The sequence below is a fragment of the Pristiophorus japonicus genome, chromosome 1 (genome assembly GCF_044704955.1).
Source record: "Pristiophorus japonicus isolate sPriJap1 chromosome 1, sPriJap1.hap1, whole genome shotgun sequence".
Taxonomy (NCBI): domain Eukaryota; kingdom Metazoa; phylum Chordata; class Chondrichthyes; family Pristiophoridae; genus Pristiophorus; species Pristiophorus japonicus.
The window spans coordinates 46,638,407-46,654,307 of record NC_091977.1 but is presented as its reverse complement, the minus strand read 5'-3'; the positions used below and the strand labels follow the sequence as shown (position 1 = coordinate 46,654,307).

The following is a 15,901-nucleotide window of genomic DNA, read 5'->3' as shown; positions in this document are numbered from 1 at the left end:
TACGATCTGTAACCAATGAGAATTTGAGAATTAACTGAAGATATTGTTTGGAAGACTGTCAGATTAATTGTCCCCAACATTTAATAACTTGTTCTTGTGTTTACACCCATAATATTCTCCCTCCTTCAGCCTGAAAATCAGAAAATGATTGCAGTGACTCAGTCAGAAGAGAAAATGGCATCCAAGATTAATACATCACAGGCATGCAGGCAAATCTCACCAGAAGTTGCTTCACCTCCTCCTCCGCTACCTACTAACAGGACCCTTCTCTCGCCTTACTATGGTGTGGAGCGAGAGCCAGCTACCTTGCCAACCTTCGATGACTTCATCCCTTCCTACCTCCAGAAAGCCCGTTATCCTACCCTATCGTCTTACAGTTTTCCTTCCCTGACCTCCTATCTTTCCACACACCTGAATGAAGCATCCTCGTTTGTTACTGACTCCACTCTGAGTGAATATTCGTCTTGCAACCTCAGTGAGTCCTCCACAGCCATTCTAGATGAGCTGCAAACCTGTGGCTATGACACCACGGACCATTCTGACACTCCATCCCCAACCCTGAGTCGGATGTCCGCAATAACCGATGATCCAACTACTACCACTTCTGCTCCCGCTCATGTAATTACCCTTCCTGTTAATCCACCTTGCTAAACTAGGTGGCATCATTTCAGTGGGGAATAACATAACCAGAATCTGTTGTGTTCGAAGTGTCTGCATGTTCTATATGATATGTTGTGTTCTTTTCTTATGTGTTTCGCCTCCCACCACCCATCCCATTTGCAACCAGTGGTACCTACTAACAATTTGTCACTTAGCAGTAATGGATGTCCTTTTCGTTGGTCTAGTTTATTCTCGTAACTGTGGTGCATTTTATTGCGTTATACAACACTCTTTTAAAAAGTTCCGTATTGGGAACGAAATGGACCAATTAAAACGTTTGCCACGGATAGGATTTTGCCAAGTTTTTCTGAATTTATGCCGTGTAGTTTTTGTTCTTTTGTTCTTTATTGGTATATGTGACACAAAGAATTCTTTAACTAACCCCTTATTTTACAGATATTAAAAGTCTAATTCAAATCAGACTGATCTGAAGGGCTTCCCAAGTCTCACTCACATTATGCATGTTTTAACCATTTTACCTCAGGATCTTAGAATAGCCATGTTCAGCGTGAGTAGGATAAATACAAACAATTTTATCAAGATCTTTACATACTGGAAAAACTACCATGAAACATGACAATAATTTTTTTAATATAAATCAAGAAATGTTGGACCATTTGCCTGATATCAAAATTTGTCTTTGTGAGTGCTTAAATCACAGACAAAAGTGCTGTGAAATGTGCTTATCTCCAATTTCCCAACCTTTTATTAAATGGGCTTGATGGGCCAAATGGCCGCCTTCCATGCTGTGTAACCATTCTATAATTCTATGAGATAAAATACAATTGCAATGGGGCTTTCGTCTTCTGGTCTGCCTTCATTTAACCAATTTTGTGATTCTGTTTCTATCACATGTTGGAAACAGGCAGCTTCTGAAAGGTATTCTTGTAACAGGGTCTCCTCCCCATGTTTGCCACACCACAAAGGAAGTATTAAATAGCAATAGCTATTTCTTAATCTTCAAATACTTGTGTGCCTATTGTGCAGCTTATAAGGCCAGCAACATCCCTGAGCACAAATTTGAGTTATGTAGCAAAGCAACCTTTCAGCTCAACCGAGGTCCCTTTTGAAGAAATGGTCCTGTGTAGATTCACATTGTTTATACATAAGCAAGAAAGGTTCAAGATCGAGTCAGATACATGCATTGTAAAAAATCCCCTCTAAGAACATGAATTTTGAATTTGTTATTCTCTCTGCCCCCTTTGTACCTACTAACTCTTATCGTTTTAAAAAAAGGTAAATCAAAGTTCAGAGGAAGTTGAATGTTTTAATGGTGATAATGAATGATGGTGGTGGGGATTTTGTGGGTTTGTGGCTTAATGTAAAACCAGGAAAGAGAGTGTCATGGAAATGAACGTTCAGTGGATACAAGCACCAACACCTTATGCCAAAATGGTGCAACACCAGATATATACATGTTTGTCATTCATGATTAGCTAAACTAGCTACCCAAGACAATAACAAAAGGTTGTGTTTTACCACATTTCAGGCATCTTCATTGTTTATCCTATTCTAACCCAGGTTTCTTTTTGTAGATGTGAAAACCTTGACTGCATGAGGTGACAAAAACAACATTGTTTTATTTTCATTGTAACTAATATTCCCTCATTTGGGGATAACCGTAATGTTAGAATTGTCAGAACCCATAATACAGTTGAGACAAAACTAATTTGTGGGAGGTGGGAATTGTGTGCCAGAAATGGTATCCCTGCCTGGAAGACTGCAGTAGTGTGTGAAACCATTTGTCTGCAACATTGGAATGCTTTGGGGGTGGCAGTTGGCTGTTCTCTCTTTCTCTCTTCACATGAGCAATCTTGATCATCAGATAGCACTCTACTCACTTTAGTGACCTGTGTATGTTTCTGTACATACTAATCACATCACCACTGTTGCCTTTTCTGGATGACAAAGTCTTACATCCTCCCTCTTTGATGAAAGTAGTATTAATTCATTGCTGGCTGTTCATAATGGTCTGTTTTGTTCTTGCTGCACACAGATGGCGGTGAATGGGAACTCTGTCACTGATAGAAGCAGTCCAATGAGTTACTTGCAAAGGCCCTTCTCCCCATCATCAGCTTACCCTTCACCACCTTCAGTAAATCCAAACACTGTTGTACTGCAGCACAGCAGAACGATGGGTAAGCTATTTCTGTGCAATGTTTACATTGTGAAATTGTGTAATAAGCTTTGAATTAATCATGTGGCACGCAGCCATTAGTTTAATCCGTAGCAATGACCTATATTGTTCAATGACATTTGCTTCACATACAAAAATGTAACTGTGGCCAGGATTCTAACACACTTGAAAATATCAAAATCATAAATGTTTATAGTTTTCTTATCATAGTAATTTATCTAATAGATAAGTAACAGTTCTAGTTATTATGAAATGGTAAAAACTCAAATTTCCTCCAACTTTAAAGTTCCAAATAATTAAATGTCAAATGTTAGAGTATTGTGTGAAATCATTATTTTGAAAAAGTATCAATGTCAAATAGGGCTTTAAACTTACTGTAATGATTGTGTTGCTTTTGTGTTCTATGGGTCTTTGTTTTTTGGTTAAAGGATAAAGGGAAAAATATTGATTATAATCTTGAACATCACATTTGGTATCGGTCAGTCAATAAATGATCCAGAAATGAGAGAGAGTAAGACTAGATGCCTGCAGACATGCCCACCAATGGTGAGGCGAAGGATCAACAAATTTGCCCTTTGAGCCTGCACCACCATTCAATATGATCATGGCTGATCATGCAACTTCAGTATCCCATTCCTGCTTTCTCTCCATACCCCTTGATCCCTTTTGAATATATCTAACGAACTGGCCTCAACAACTTTCTGTGGTAGAGAATTCCACAGGTTCACAATTCTCTGAGTGAAGAAGTTTCTCCTCATCTCGGTCCTAAATGGCTTACCCCTTATTCTTAGACTGTGACCTCTGGTTCTGAACTTCCCCAACATCGGGAACATTCTTCCTGCATCTAACCGGTCCAATCCCGTCAGAATTTTATATGTTTCTATGAGATCCCCTCTCATTCTTCTAAATTCCAGTGAATATAAGCCTAGTTGATCCAGTCTTTCTTCATATGTCAGTCCTGCCATCCCGGGAATCAGTCTGGTGAACCTTCGTTGCACTCCCTCAAAGCAAGAATGTCCTTCCTCAGATTAGGAGACCAAAACTGTACACAATATCCAGGCTCCAACCCCCACCCGCACTTGGCAGAAATCACTGCCTGGCAGACGGGGGTGTTGTGGGAATTCAGGTTGCAGGAGGCCGCTGTCGGGGGATCTGTGGGAAAGAATATAAGAACATAAGAAATAGGAGCAGGAGTAGGTAATTTGGCCCCTCGAGCCTGCTCTGCCATTTAGTAAGATCATGGCTGATCTGATCATGGACTCAGCTCCACTTCCCTGCCCGCTCCCCATAACCCTTTATTCCCTTATCGCTCAAAAATCTGTCTATCTCCGCCTTAAATATATTCAATGACCCAGACTCCACAGCTCTGTGGGGCAGAGAATTCCTTAGATTTTACAACCCTTTGAGAGAAGAAATTCCTCCTCATCTCAGTTTTAAATAGCCAGCCCCATTCTGAGACTATGTCCCCTAGTTTTAGTTTTCCCTACGAGTGGAAATATCCTCTGTGCATCCACCTTGTCGAGCCCCCGCATTATCTTATATGTTTCGATAAGATCACTTCTCATTCTTCTGAACTCCAATGAGTATAGGCCCAACTTATTCAGCCTATCTTCATAAGTCAACCCCCTCATCTCTGGAATCAACCGAGTGAACCTTCTCTGAACAGCCTCCAATGCAAGTATATTCTTCTTTAAATACGGTGACCAAAACTGTACGCAGTACTCCAGGTGTGGCCTCACCAATACCCTGTGCAGTTGTACCAGGACTTCTCTGCTTTTATACTCTATCCCCCTTGCAATAAAGGCCAACATTCCATTTGCCTTCCTGATTACTTGCTGTACCTGCATACTCACTTTTTGTGTTTCATGCACAAGGACCTCCAAGTCCCTCTGTACTGCAGCACTTTGCAATTTTTCTCCATTTAATTATAATTTGCATTTCTATTTTCTCTGCCAAGGTGGATAACCTCACATTTTCCCACATTATACTCCATCTGCCAAATTTTTGCCCACTCACTTAGCCTGTCTATATCCCTTTGCAGATTCACTCGGGTAGGTGGTGAGGGGATATCCAGAGAGGATCGCGATTGTGAGAATGGGGGAGGAAGCCCAGGACAATGGGAGGCCCAAGGTTTCCTTGTGGTACGGAGTGCTCCTCCGGGGACCCACAAGGAAACCTAATTTTTTTCTAAACTTGCCATTCTGGGCTTCATCTGGCCGTTGATCCTGTTCCTGACTGGCCTGGTGTGAAAGCCACCAGTGCTCCCTTGCACAGCTTTAAAATAGCAATTCAGACCATGATGACATCATCAGAATCCAATCTGCATATTTAAAGAAACACTCCCATCAGTTTCGGGTGGGTGGGGGCTGATGTCAATGCCAACTGCAATTTAAATTTGCAGTCAGTCAGATCGGGATGGGAAAGGAGTGAGCATGTCTCCCCTTCCACATCAACTGTCCCCCGGCTCCAGTTTTCACCAGGCAGGGTGTGTTAAAATCAAGGCCAATGTCTGATTCCCAGTCAGTCACCCCTATCTTGCTTTGTTCCAAAGAACAAAAGCATATGTGGCGCTGTCTTCTGTTTAGATCATCATGCACTTCTAACAAGGATAGCGTGGATGTTGGAAGCTACATGCATAGGGAGAGGAAGTGGAAAATTGCTAACACAGGCTGGTAAAGCTGCAATATCATCAGAGGGTAATATAATGTAGCATGCATTCCCATAATGGCGCAGGGAGTAAAGACTCAGTCGTAAGATAATAATTCCCAATTAAGCAGTAATAAATGTCCATGTGTCATATGTAGTGAAGGTTGATTGGGACAGAGGAAGAAGGCTAACTGTCTCGTAACTCTCCCCAGCATCTACAATACATCTAATTATTGTTTTACTATTTGAGATGAAAATCACCTTTATTTTGGATATTAAATATAAATATTTCTGAATTATTGCACCATTGGTTTCAAGAATGTTTTGTTAGCTTACTAGCTTTAGACATGCAAAGGTATAAAGAGGATATAAAAAAGATTCAGTGTCCTAGTGCCGAAGGTCACTTATGTGACTCGTATCATTTCACAAACATATTAAAATGATCAGAAATGCAGACTGCACAATTTTCAGAAAGGTATGATTGATTATGCTGCAAATTCATCAGTGTGTTTCTGAATAGATTTAAGAACATAAGAAATAAGAGCAGGAGTAGGTCATTTGGCCCCTCAAGCCTGCTCCACCATTCAATAAGATTATGGCTGATCTGGTCACGGACTCAGCTCCACTTCCCTGCCCGCTTCCCATAACCCTTTACTCCCTTATCGCTCAAAGATCTGTCTCTCTCCGTCAATGACCCAGCCTCCACAGCTCTCTGGGGCAGAGAATTCCATAGATTTACAACCCTCAGAAAATAAATTTCTCCTCATCTCAGTTTTAAATGGGCGACCCTTTATTCTAAGACTATGTCCCCTAGTTTTAGTTTCCGCTATGAGTGGAAATATCCTCTCTGCATCCACTTTGTCGAGTCCCCTCATTATCTAGAAGTTTCAATAAGATCACCTCTCACTTCTTCTGAACTCCAATGTGTATAGGCCCAACCTACTCAACCTATCTTCATAAGTCAACCCCCTCATCTTCGGAATCAACCTAGTGAACCTTCGCTGAACAGCCTCCAATGCAAGTTTCCCAGGTAAAGGAAAGGTATTTTTTTCTGGTGGGAGCTCAACTTCTATTAGTGCAGAAATATCCATACGTTCATTGATAGATGAATAGAGGTTACCACTTTGTTTCTTCTATCTGAGATATATGACTCATTGAACAAATCAGACTGACAAAAAAACATGAAACTTTCCTGTGATTGCATCTGGATATATTGGATCACCTGGGTGCAATGCGGCGAGGAAAGTGGGCCAGAGTGAATCCCATGTCTGCAAGGGAGCCTGCCCAGTTTTCTATCCATTATTTAACCTTGAAAAGATTCAAGCTACTTTGCCCCTACAAGCTCCCCTGATGTTCCAAAAACCGACCACCCCTCAGTGTAGTAATGCTTCCTTATAACCCCCTTGTACTGCTATCCTGTACCAAATCAAATAACCCTAACTAATCCTCTACATTCCATGAGCCTAATTCATTTGAATACCTGAATCCTGGCCCCTTCAGTATCCATTCCAATAGGAAGAGTACCAGTTCTGTGAATCTATCTGCAGTCATTCTATGTTGTGTATGTGTGTTATCTTCACAATTTTTGGCAGAAAACAGTGTATATAATCTCAATTGACCTCAACTGTTTGTTACAATTATCTATTTTATTTAGTTGTATGCAGCCTGATTAGCATATTTTTGCAACTTTCTGTTAAGAACTTAAGAAAATGCAAAGCAACAAAAGCCATTTGATCCATCAAGTCCGTTCGATCCAGAGCTCACGTATGCTTATTTAGCATGGCATTCCCCCATCCGCATCACTAATTGGTCCCCCTACTTTAAAGAATAGTAACTCCTTTCCCTACCTCTCCTGGGGAAAAAAAATCAAGCCGTGCTACTAATACAGGCTGAACCTCCCTTATTCGGGACTCCCTTATCCGGAACCACCCCTCGTCCAGCAGCATTCCCGGCCGCCAAGTGCGCATGCGCGGAACTCCGACATGAATAAATTGAAGTCCTTCCTCGCTGCCGACTCCCGCAATCGCTGGCCTGACCCCGCGATCCACCGCCCCCCCCCCCCCACAATCTCTCTACCGCACTCCCAGCCCCAAGCCAGCCAGCCCCGATATCCCCTTGCTCAGTACCTGTACCATCCAATTTAATGTGACCTCCCCTCATTCGGCAAAATCCCTTATAAGAGAAGTTCAAGCTGTATCTGTATAACCCTCAATCCCTCTACTCAACGTATTGTTGATTTTGATATCTTAAAAGCATGTCACCGTGTTGCATGTTGGTTGAAAAGAGCAACTTAATGTTGAAATCTGATTTAAAATAATGAGCAATAATAAGCATGTGTTTGGGATTTGAAACCGTGTACGGGAATGTCTGCGGAACAACTGCTGCTCTACTGCAGTAACTGCTGCAATTCCGACAGAGTTAGGGTGACAGGACGGGAATAGCTCTCCAACCCTTGTTGAAGTGGCACTGTACATCTTTAACTGTGTGAATAGACCTGTGCAGTTAGTGACTAAGTACAGAAATAGATGTCCACTGTAGTCAACCATTTACCTCCCTGCTATTAAAGCGAAACCCCTTTTTGTATGTATGTTTGTGTATTATAGGAGCTTGCATGGTACATGGTTAGGCGTTCGGTTTTCTACAGGGGTTGGTGCCTATTTTATGTCTACAGAGGTAATCACCTTGAGCAAGGGACTCGTCTTAGAATCATTGAATGGTTACAGCACAGAAGGAGGCCATTCGGTCCGGTTAGCCCAGCAGCTCTCTGCAAGAGCACTTAAGCTAGTCCCACTCCCCCGTCCTTTCCCTGTAGCCCTGCAATTTTATTTCCTTCAGGTACTTATCCAATTTACTTTTGAAAGTTATGATTGAATCTGCCTCCACCACCTTTTCAGGCAGTGCATTCTAGATCCTAACCACTCGCTGCGTCTTAAGTGGGCTCCAGTCTACTTAGCAGTGGGTTTTATGCTCTCTTCTATTACTGCCCAGTTTAACAAAGTTTGTGTTTTGTCCCAAGGCAGAGGACATACTTAGCTGATGTCAGTAGGGTTTTTTTTTTCCCCAGCTCATATTTATTTTTCCACCCTCAAACAGTCTGCTCTCAGAGTTGGTAGTCAAATATAGCAGCCAAATTTGGCAGCATTCTTGTTATTGAAACAGGACTACTGGTAGAACATGGTCTCTAATGATACCTTGATTAATTCCCGTAGGCATACACTCATGCAGCTTATAACACAAAATGGAAGCGTTTGTTTAATGGTATTCTACTAAGTCAGTTAGCCTATCTTGTGATGTCCCATAGTCTCAAGTATCGCCAGCATCCGTTTGGCATTGGTTTAAAATCTAGTCCAATTTGAGTTGATGTCACTGGCTCCAAGTTGGGACCTTAATTTATATCTCATGATTGTCTGTACCCACAATTTTAAGCACTTGCATTTAAAAAAAGCTGCACTGTCGTTAGGATTTAGTTTTGGCTTTCAAAAGATAGTGAACTGCAAGTCTTTATTGTGGATAAACCATGTTTAATTTGGCATGCTGACAGCGAAGTTCTGATGATTCAATAAGAGTTTTTTACCGAAAGTGATTTCAAGTTTAATTTGTGTCAAGGAATTGTCCCGTTATTTTATCTGTCGCCACAAAAGTCATATCCACTATGTCAATGCACACATGGACTTTATTTGTTATGACACTTGAACAGTGTAAATTAGGTAGTTTTAGCAGTTATTTAATTTCCTGTGGTACAAGGTTCAAGACAAAGCAGCAGATAGCCAAATAGATGGTTGGCTGCATCTTATGCAATTACCATGTCACAGGGTAAAATTGCAGGATAAAGATGATTTCATCCCATGCAGTTTTGGGGCTTTATACAATACGGGAGTAGGAAACCATGTGAGGCAAACATCCATATGCATCATGACCTTTTTATGTTCATGCTCATTACATGGTTTGCCCAGAATTGATCAAACTTCTATTTTATGCATATTATTTAAAACTTGAAGAAAACTCTACTACATAAACAATGTGTCTTTTGATGCACATTTCAAATATTTGTATGAACTGGACTCTTCCCTCCATGAGTACTGAAATCCAGACAACTTAAAGTGGAGTGCAAAACCTGAAAAGGTTCAGCAGGTGTCACTTTGATAAAATATAATACATTCCCCCATACTGACACTTCAGATTGAAATATGCTATTTCATTAATTTTAAAACTTAAAAGCTGCCGAAATGGATGCGGCAGTGGCTGTTTTAAATGAAATGATTCTTCCGACAGAGTTTCCTTTGAGATCCAAGTTAGAAATGAATTGTCAAGCCGATGTATTGCAGCAGTTATGAACTGGATACTAAATCCTTTTTTAAATTATGTAAGAATCCAGAATTCTTTTGGTGATTTTGAGTTGAGGAATCTGAAGTTGGCCATATCAAAAAGAGGACATCCAGCCCCCAATGTCCTATTCCACAGAATAGGCTTGCAACCAGTCTCAATTGAGGATGTGTTTTACTGACCGTTTTAATGGTTTGTTTCTTACATGACTTCATTTTCACTTTCCCACAGAGAACCTGAGTACTTCACAGCAAAGCAGGTCACCTGGAGCAGATATAATGAGCATAGAACCAGTTTACAGGACGTCAGAAGAGGAGAAGAAAGTCACGGTAATTAAAGCACCGCATTATGCAGGAATTGGCCCAGTTGATGAATCTGGAATACCTATAGCCATAAGGACGGTAGGAATATATTTATGTTTTTCACACTTTTTTTTTTTGCTCTGTCAGTAATTTCTGCAGAAAGGCCATTATCTCTCCAAATTTCTTCAATTGAATCCTGGTTAAACTCTTGTCCGAAGAGAGTGGAGAAAGTTTACACGAGAATCCCAATTTATATTTAGTCAGAAAAATTAGAAATACTTCCCTTTTGGATTTATTGGTGACTAACTTATATCTATGACCTCTAGTTTTGGATTGCCCCACAAGTAGAACCTTTTTCTCTACATCTACCCTATCCAAAGCCTTCATTATCTTCAAACCTCTACCAGCTCACCCCTCAGCCTCCCCTGTTCAGCCTTTCCTGTTAAGTATATCCTTTCAGTTCTGGCATCAACCTTGTGAATCTTTTTTGCACCTTCACCAATGACTCTATATCCTTTTTATTATATGGAGACCAGAACTGTGCACAGTTCTCCAAGTGTGGTCTAACCAACGCTCTTTACAAGTTTAACATAACTTCTCTGCTTTTCATTTCGGTCCCTCTAGAAATAAACCCCAGTGCTTTGTCTGCTTTTTTTTTTATGGCCTTATTAACCTGTGTCACTACTTTTAGTGATTTGTGTATCTGTACCCCGAGATCTCTTTGCTCCTCTACCTCATTCAAACTTCCAATATCCAGGCTATATGTGGCCTCCTTATTCTTCCTGCTAAAATGCACCACCTCACACTTATCTATATTGAAATTTATTTGCCTATTCTGCAAGTTTATTAATGTCTTCCTGTATGTTGTCGTATTCTTCCTTTGTATTAACGAAACCTCCCAATTTGGTGTCAACCGCAAATTTTTGAAATTGTACTTCTGATTCCCAAGTGCAAATCATTAATGTAATTTGTGAACAACAGTTGTCCCAGAACCAGTCCCTGTGGAACACTACTTGCCTTTTGTCAGTCTGAGTCGCTACCCTTAACCCCTACTCTCTTTTCTGTTTTGCAGCTGGCTTGTGATCCATTCTGCTACCTGTCCTCTGCCTCCACATGCTCTGATCTTAGTCATGCATTTACTATGCATCTCTTAGTGTTACGTTTGAGTGATTGTGGTGTTAAACTGGGTTTATTTTTCACTGTAGCATCTTTTTAAAACAAAAAAGCCTATGTAATAGTGAAGTGTTTTCTTTAGTGAATAAATTTACAATAAATTAGTGCACATGATATAAGCGTCTGACACTGAGAGTGCCAGTGAATTTTGATTTCCTCGTATGCCATTTCTCAGTGGATCCAGCACTTAATGTAATAATTTTATCATTAGCCTTGACCTTTTCTGTCATATTATCATACAGACTTTCAACAATTTCAATAAAGGTACCTACTCTATTTCCCTTCTGCTTAAAAAAAAAAATTGCACCTGAATATCAAAGCACCTGTCTTAGACAGAGAGATGACTGACATAATATTCAGAGTTTCCGACTGGCTACGGAACGCCATTGATTGGTAATATAAAACAGTGTAAATAAGAGAACTCTGATAATTTATGCAGTTATGTATTTATAAATTTGCAGATTGGATCAGTTGCATTCTATCTTGTATTCATAAACTCATCACCACCTTTCAGAGTCTAGTCACACCTGGGGGTGGGTAAACACGCTGACATCATGGTAAATGCTAAAGTCTGGAGCACTTGGCATTCTGAGCCAAGCACCCTGATACTGCATAAGCCAGTAGCCTTTTTGTGTCTTGAGAGGGGAGAATTTGTTCCTTCGTGTCCATCTATGTTGTAAGTTTCACTATTGGGAACCTCAGGTGGATGAGAAATTACTGGCAAGCAAACCATAGAATATTTTCTTCTACCCACTAAATATCTCCACACAAAGATCTGCCAAGGCCTGAAAGGAACACTGCAGGATAATACCCTTGTTCATGAGTGTTGTTATAGAAACATAGAAATATACAGTGCAGAAGGAGGCTATTTTGGCCCATCGTATCCGCACCGGCCGACAAAGAGCCGCATGGCCCTCAGTCAGCAGCCCTGAAGGTTTTACCTTACAAAACAAAAAAAGTATCGTTTTTTTTTCACCTTGCTCAGAGTTGTCATTTATAACTTCAGATTGCACGGTGCCCTATTTCAAATCTCCTGAGTCACTTCACTCTCTTTCTCTTTCCTGCCCCATCCTGACCCCATCACTCTCGGCTAATCTCAGTGGCCAGATATCAAAATGTGAAAATATTAATTTAGTTTAGTCTTCCAACACATTTTTCTTCTCTGAGGTAAATTTAAGGTTAAGGCCACTGTCTGGCATCATCCTCTATTAATCCTTTTAAGTTGTTTGCAATTTAATTTACTTTTGTAACTTTTTTCTCTCTCCTAATTTTCGTTTCCCAAAGTCTCCACACCTTCCCTGACCAACACAACGGAGATCTGTGCTCCTGCCTCCATCAATTATTGCCCTTTTCAAACATTCACTCAGAAGCGTGCAAGAACAGTCTAAAAAGGCTGCCCCGCCAAGGTTTCCCTTTGCCCATTGCCTAACCCCATAGCAGCACTGTTGCGATTGGAAGTTTGCTGTATTGTGAGTACCATCCTGTGTCCTGACGTTGTGCTGCTGCATTCTCCCATTTTATTCTATTGGGTTCACCTTTGCCGTCCTCTATCCTGGTTCAGTTAGGACAGCACAAAGGCCTGGGGCTCCCAATGTTTCTACAGCTACCATTGTTTTACTCTGTAGCTGGCTCAGAAAGGAGTGGCTGTAAGGGGGACTGTTCTTGCAGAGTATATCTTCACCATGAAACGCTCCAGTTAAAATGGGCAAACAAGGCCTTTGAAGTGGCTCAAGTGCAAATGATTGAGTTGAGAGTGGGATTTCCACTCGGGCACTCTGAATGGAATTCAGAGCTCCAGCCTTGACATCGTCCTGCTTATGCCAATAAGTGCTGATCCAGATTAGGCATGCTGATATTGGGGCATGGAACTGCTTCTCTATTCCAGGCAACCAGTGTCGGCATCGCCCATCCTGTGACCTCTCTGTGAGATTGCCAGTTAATATTGAATTAGGGACAGTTTTGTGTCAGCAACCCGTGTTCACTAGAAACTGTATTGTGACTGCCCAAATTCATCGCATAGGAACCTTAAAGCCAGCAGACAGAGGGAACCGTTCATTCCAGCAGCCTTGGCTGTTGCATATACAGGGTATAACACTTTAATTTTTCTATTTTTGCACTCCCACTTTGACAGCTTATTGTTAGTTGATTCTCGATTCTAATGTGTGTAATGGTGCCCTGGATGTAACCAATCTGTATCTATTGCAGACTCGAACAGCTGCGTGTGCTATTTCTTTGTGTAGATCGAGAAGTGTAGTTCACACGGAGTTCACACCAGTTATTAATTGGTGGTTAACGCAAGTCTGTCATGCTAGAATATCTTATCAGTTCTTACTCAGAATGACCATTTACTCACAAAAAAGTTACTTCAAAAATAAAGGTTTGAAAGATGAATACTTTCCAGGCAGAAACTTTCACTGCCGATGAGGCTGATCTTTCTCACACATTCACACTGTCTAAGAACAATACAAACTATAGTTTCTTAGTGGCTTGATTGTGTAAATAGAAACAAATTTTAAAAAATGCACATAGTAAAACACAATTTCTATTGAGTAGTTTTTTTTCTCCCGTCCCATTTTCCGCTCATTGCCTGAACTCGTGTTAAGTTCTACAGGCTTTTGGTGCTTGGCCAAATTAGTGTGGATTTCTAAAATGGGAGCCCTGCTGGACCAACGTTATAGAATTCTTCGAAGGAAATGTTATAGGAAATGTTGTGGATGTGATTTATATGGATTTTCTAAAAGCATTTGCTAAAATACTTCATATGAGACTTGGAGCAAAGATACTGGCATCTGGAATTAAGGGGAATGTGACCACATGGATGGGTAGATGGTTAGAAGGCAGTAAGAAAGGTTAGGGATAAAACTAAGGCCGGAATTTTCCTCTTGACAAAAGCCACCCTTTTTTTTAATGTCTTTAATACTCTTGTGAATGACTCCACAAGATCTACTATTGTACTTGAGCTGTTGTGAACCTAGTCCCATTTATTGTAACTCCAGAGTGAGGCGCAAACATGGTGGGCAGCCTTTTATACTGGGCCCCGCACACCTATGCAGGTGACCCTCGGGTCTCCCACCGCAGTGCCCTCTGGTGGCACACCTTATGTGACTATACAGTTAGTATACATGGTCTACATACATGACAGCTTTGGAGTGTGGGGGGCAGTGAGATTGTTAAAAATGGGATTCCTGACCTGATCCTGCCTCCAGTTTGGACAAGGGCAGGGCGGTGGGGGTGGGCCACCAACCCACTCCAGGGGGCGGTATGTCAATTTAAATATTGTAATGAGGCTGGAAGTCTCTCTTTTCCACCTACATTTTGAATGTAACTGCATATGGAAGGTTTTACACAATTCGGGAAACCCAGCAGTTAAACCGAGGCGGGGACTGCCCCATTCAGGAGGCGATTGGCTTTGTATCTTCCTCCTGGATCCCGGGTCCCTGCTTAACCCACCCCCTGCGATCGAAGACTCCCTCACGAGACCTCCAATCACCCCCCCGCCCCCCCCCCCCCCCCCCAAGGCCTCCGATCCCCACCATGAGGCCTCCTCCCCCCCGCCCCCCAACTGATGATATTGTTACCGGCCACAATCTTCTGGTATCCAGCCCCGATCCTCTCTTTCCCCCTCCCCCACCCCCCCCCCCCTCAATCCCCGGCCTCCCGGGTTTCCCGTCCGCCTCTGAGTCCCTGCCTCCCTTGAGAAAATTCCGGCCTAAGTTTCTTTGACTGATAAATACGGTGAGTGATCCAGACTAACCATTTTGTAAACGGTGGCAGTGCAAGTAAACAGGACCATTAAAAAAATATATAAAAGGAGATAATGTCAACTTGTAAAAAACCTTAGTTAGACTACAGTTAAAGTATTGTGTGCAGCTTTGGGTATCTATTTATACAAGTATAAAAGCAATGGGTTACCAGGGATGAGGGGTTAGAGCTCTGAAGCGAGATCTGAGAAATTAGTTTTTTTTTCAACTGAGCTGACAAGGTTAAGGGATCACCTAATGCAGGGCTTCAAGATTATGGAGGGTGATGATAAGGCTCCACTCATCAATGAGAGAGTGACGAGAGGCCGCACAATTTAGATAATCACAAACAATTAAAGGTGAGGTTAAAAATTAGAATGTAGAATTCTCTGCCACAACTTAAAGGGAATTAGCTGCTTAGAAGATGAATATTAAAGGATATGGGAAGTGATTGGGTGACTTGTGGAGACTTGATAGATAAATGGCGTTTTTCTGTGCCTATGATTCTATAATACATAGCAACCAGAACAATCTTGTCCTGTGTAAATTTAATAAGTAATAATATTTACCTACAACAGGATGACTGGGAAGTCAGTTAACAATAAAATTATAGTTGTTCAGTCTTTTCTAATTTGAAGAAGCTAAATCTGAATTGATTACAGGCAATAATTGATGGTAAAGATAATTTAAGGATTTAGTTTCAATCAAACTTTTTTATTTTTATTTATTTAACTAAGCTGCATAATTTGAGTACAACATGTTACATTTTATAATTCTATCAACTGGCCGTTCTACTTATGTGAGCCTCGACAATGAGTTTCAGCAGGCTATTCGACAATAGACGTCATCACAATCTGATCATGTGCACATCCAACATGTACAGCTTTTCCAGCAGCTGATCATTTATTTCCCATTCCTTA

The 15,901-nt window shown here is 41.2% G+C and overlaps 1 protein-coding gene across 33 annotated transcripts in view; it reads left to right on the top strand.

The window, feature by feature from the left end:
* sorbs2b (sorbin and SH3 domain containing 2b) overlaps positions 1-15,901 on the top strand; it is a 344,867-nt gene that overhangs the window by 192,806 nt on the left and 136,160 nt on the right. For 27 of the 33 annotated variants that reach the window (XR_011593121.1, XR_011593098.1, XR_011593119.1 and 24 more), the window contains 4 exons: positions 130-618; positions 2,657-2,798; positions 7,142-7,207; positions 9,998-10,167. Coding sequence is in view for 3 of the 33 variants with exons in the window: in XM_070879257.1 (XP_070735358.1) it covers positions 130-618; positions 2,657-2,798; positions 7,142-7,207; positions 9,998-10,167 (867 nt within the window). In the remaining 30 variants the exon portion in view is untranslated. The remainder of the gene's footprint in view (positions 1-129; positions 619-2,656; positions 2,799-7,141; positions 7,208-9,997; positions 10,168-15,901) is intronic. The other 6 variants (XR_011593113.1, XR_011593106.1, XM_070879270.1 and 3 more) reach the window with 4 other exon arrangements.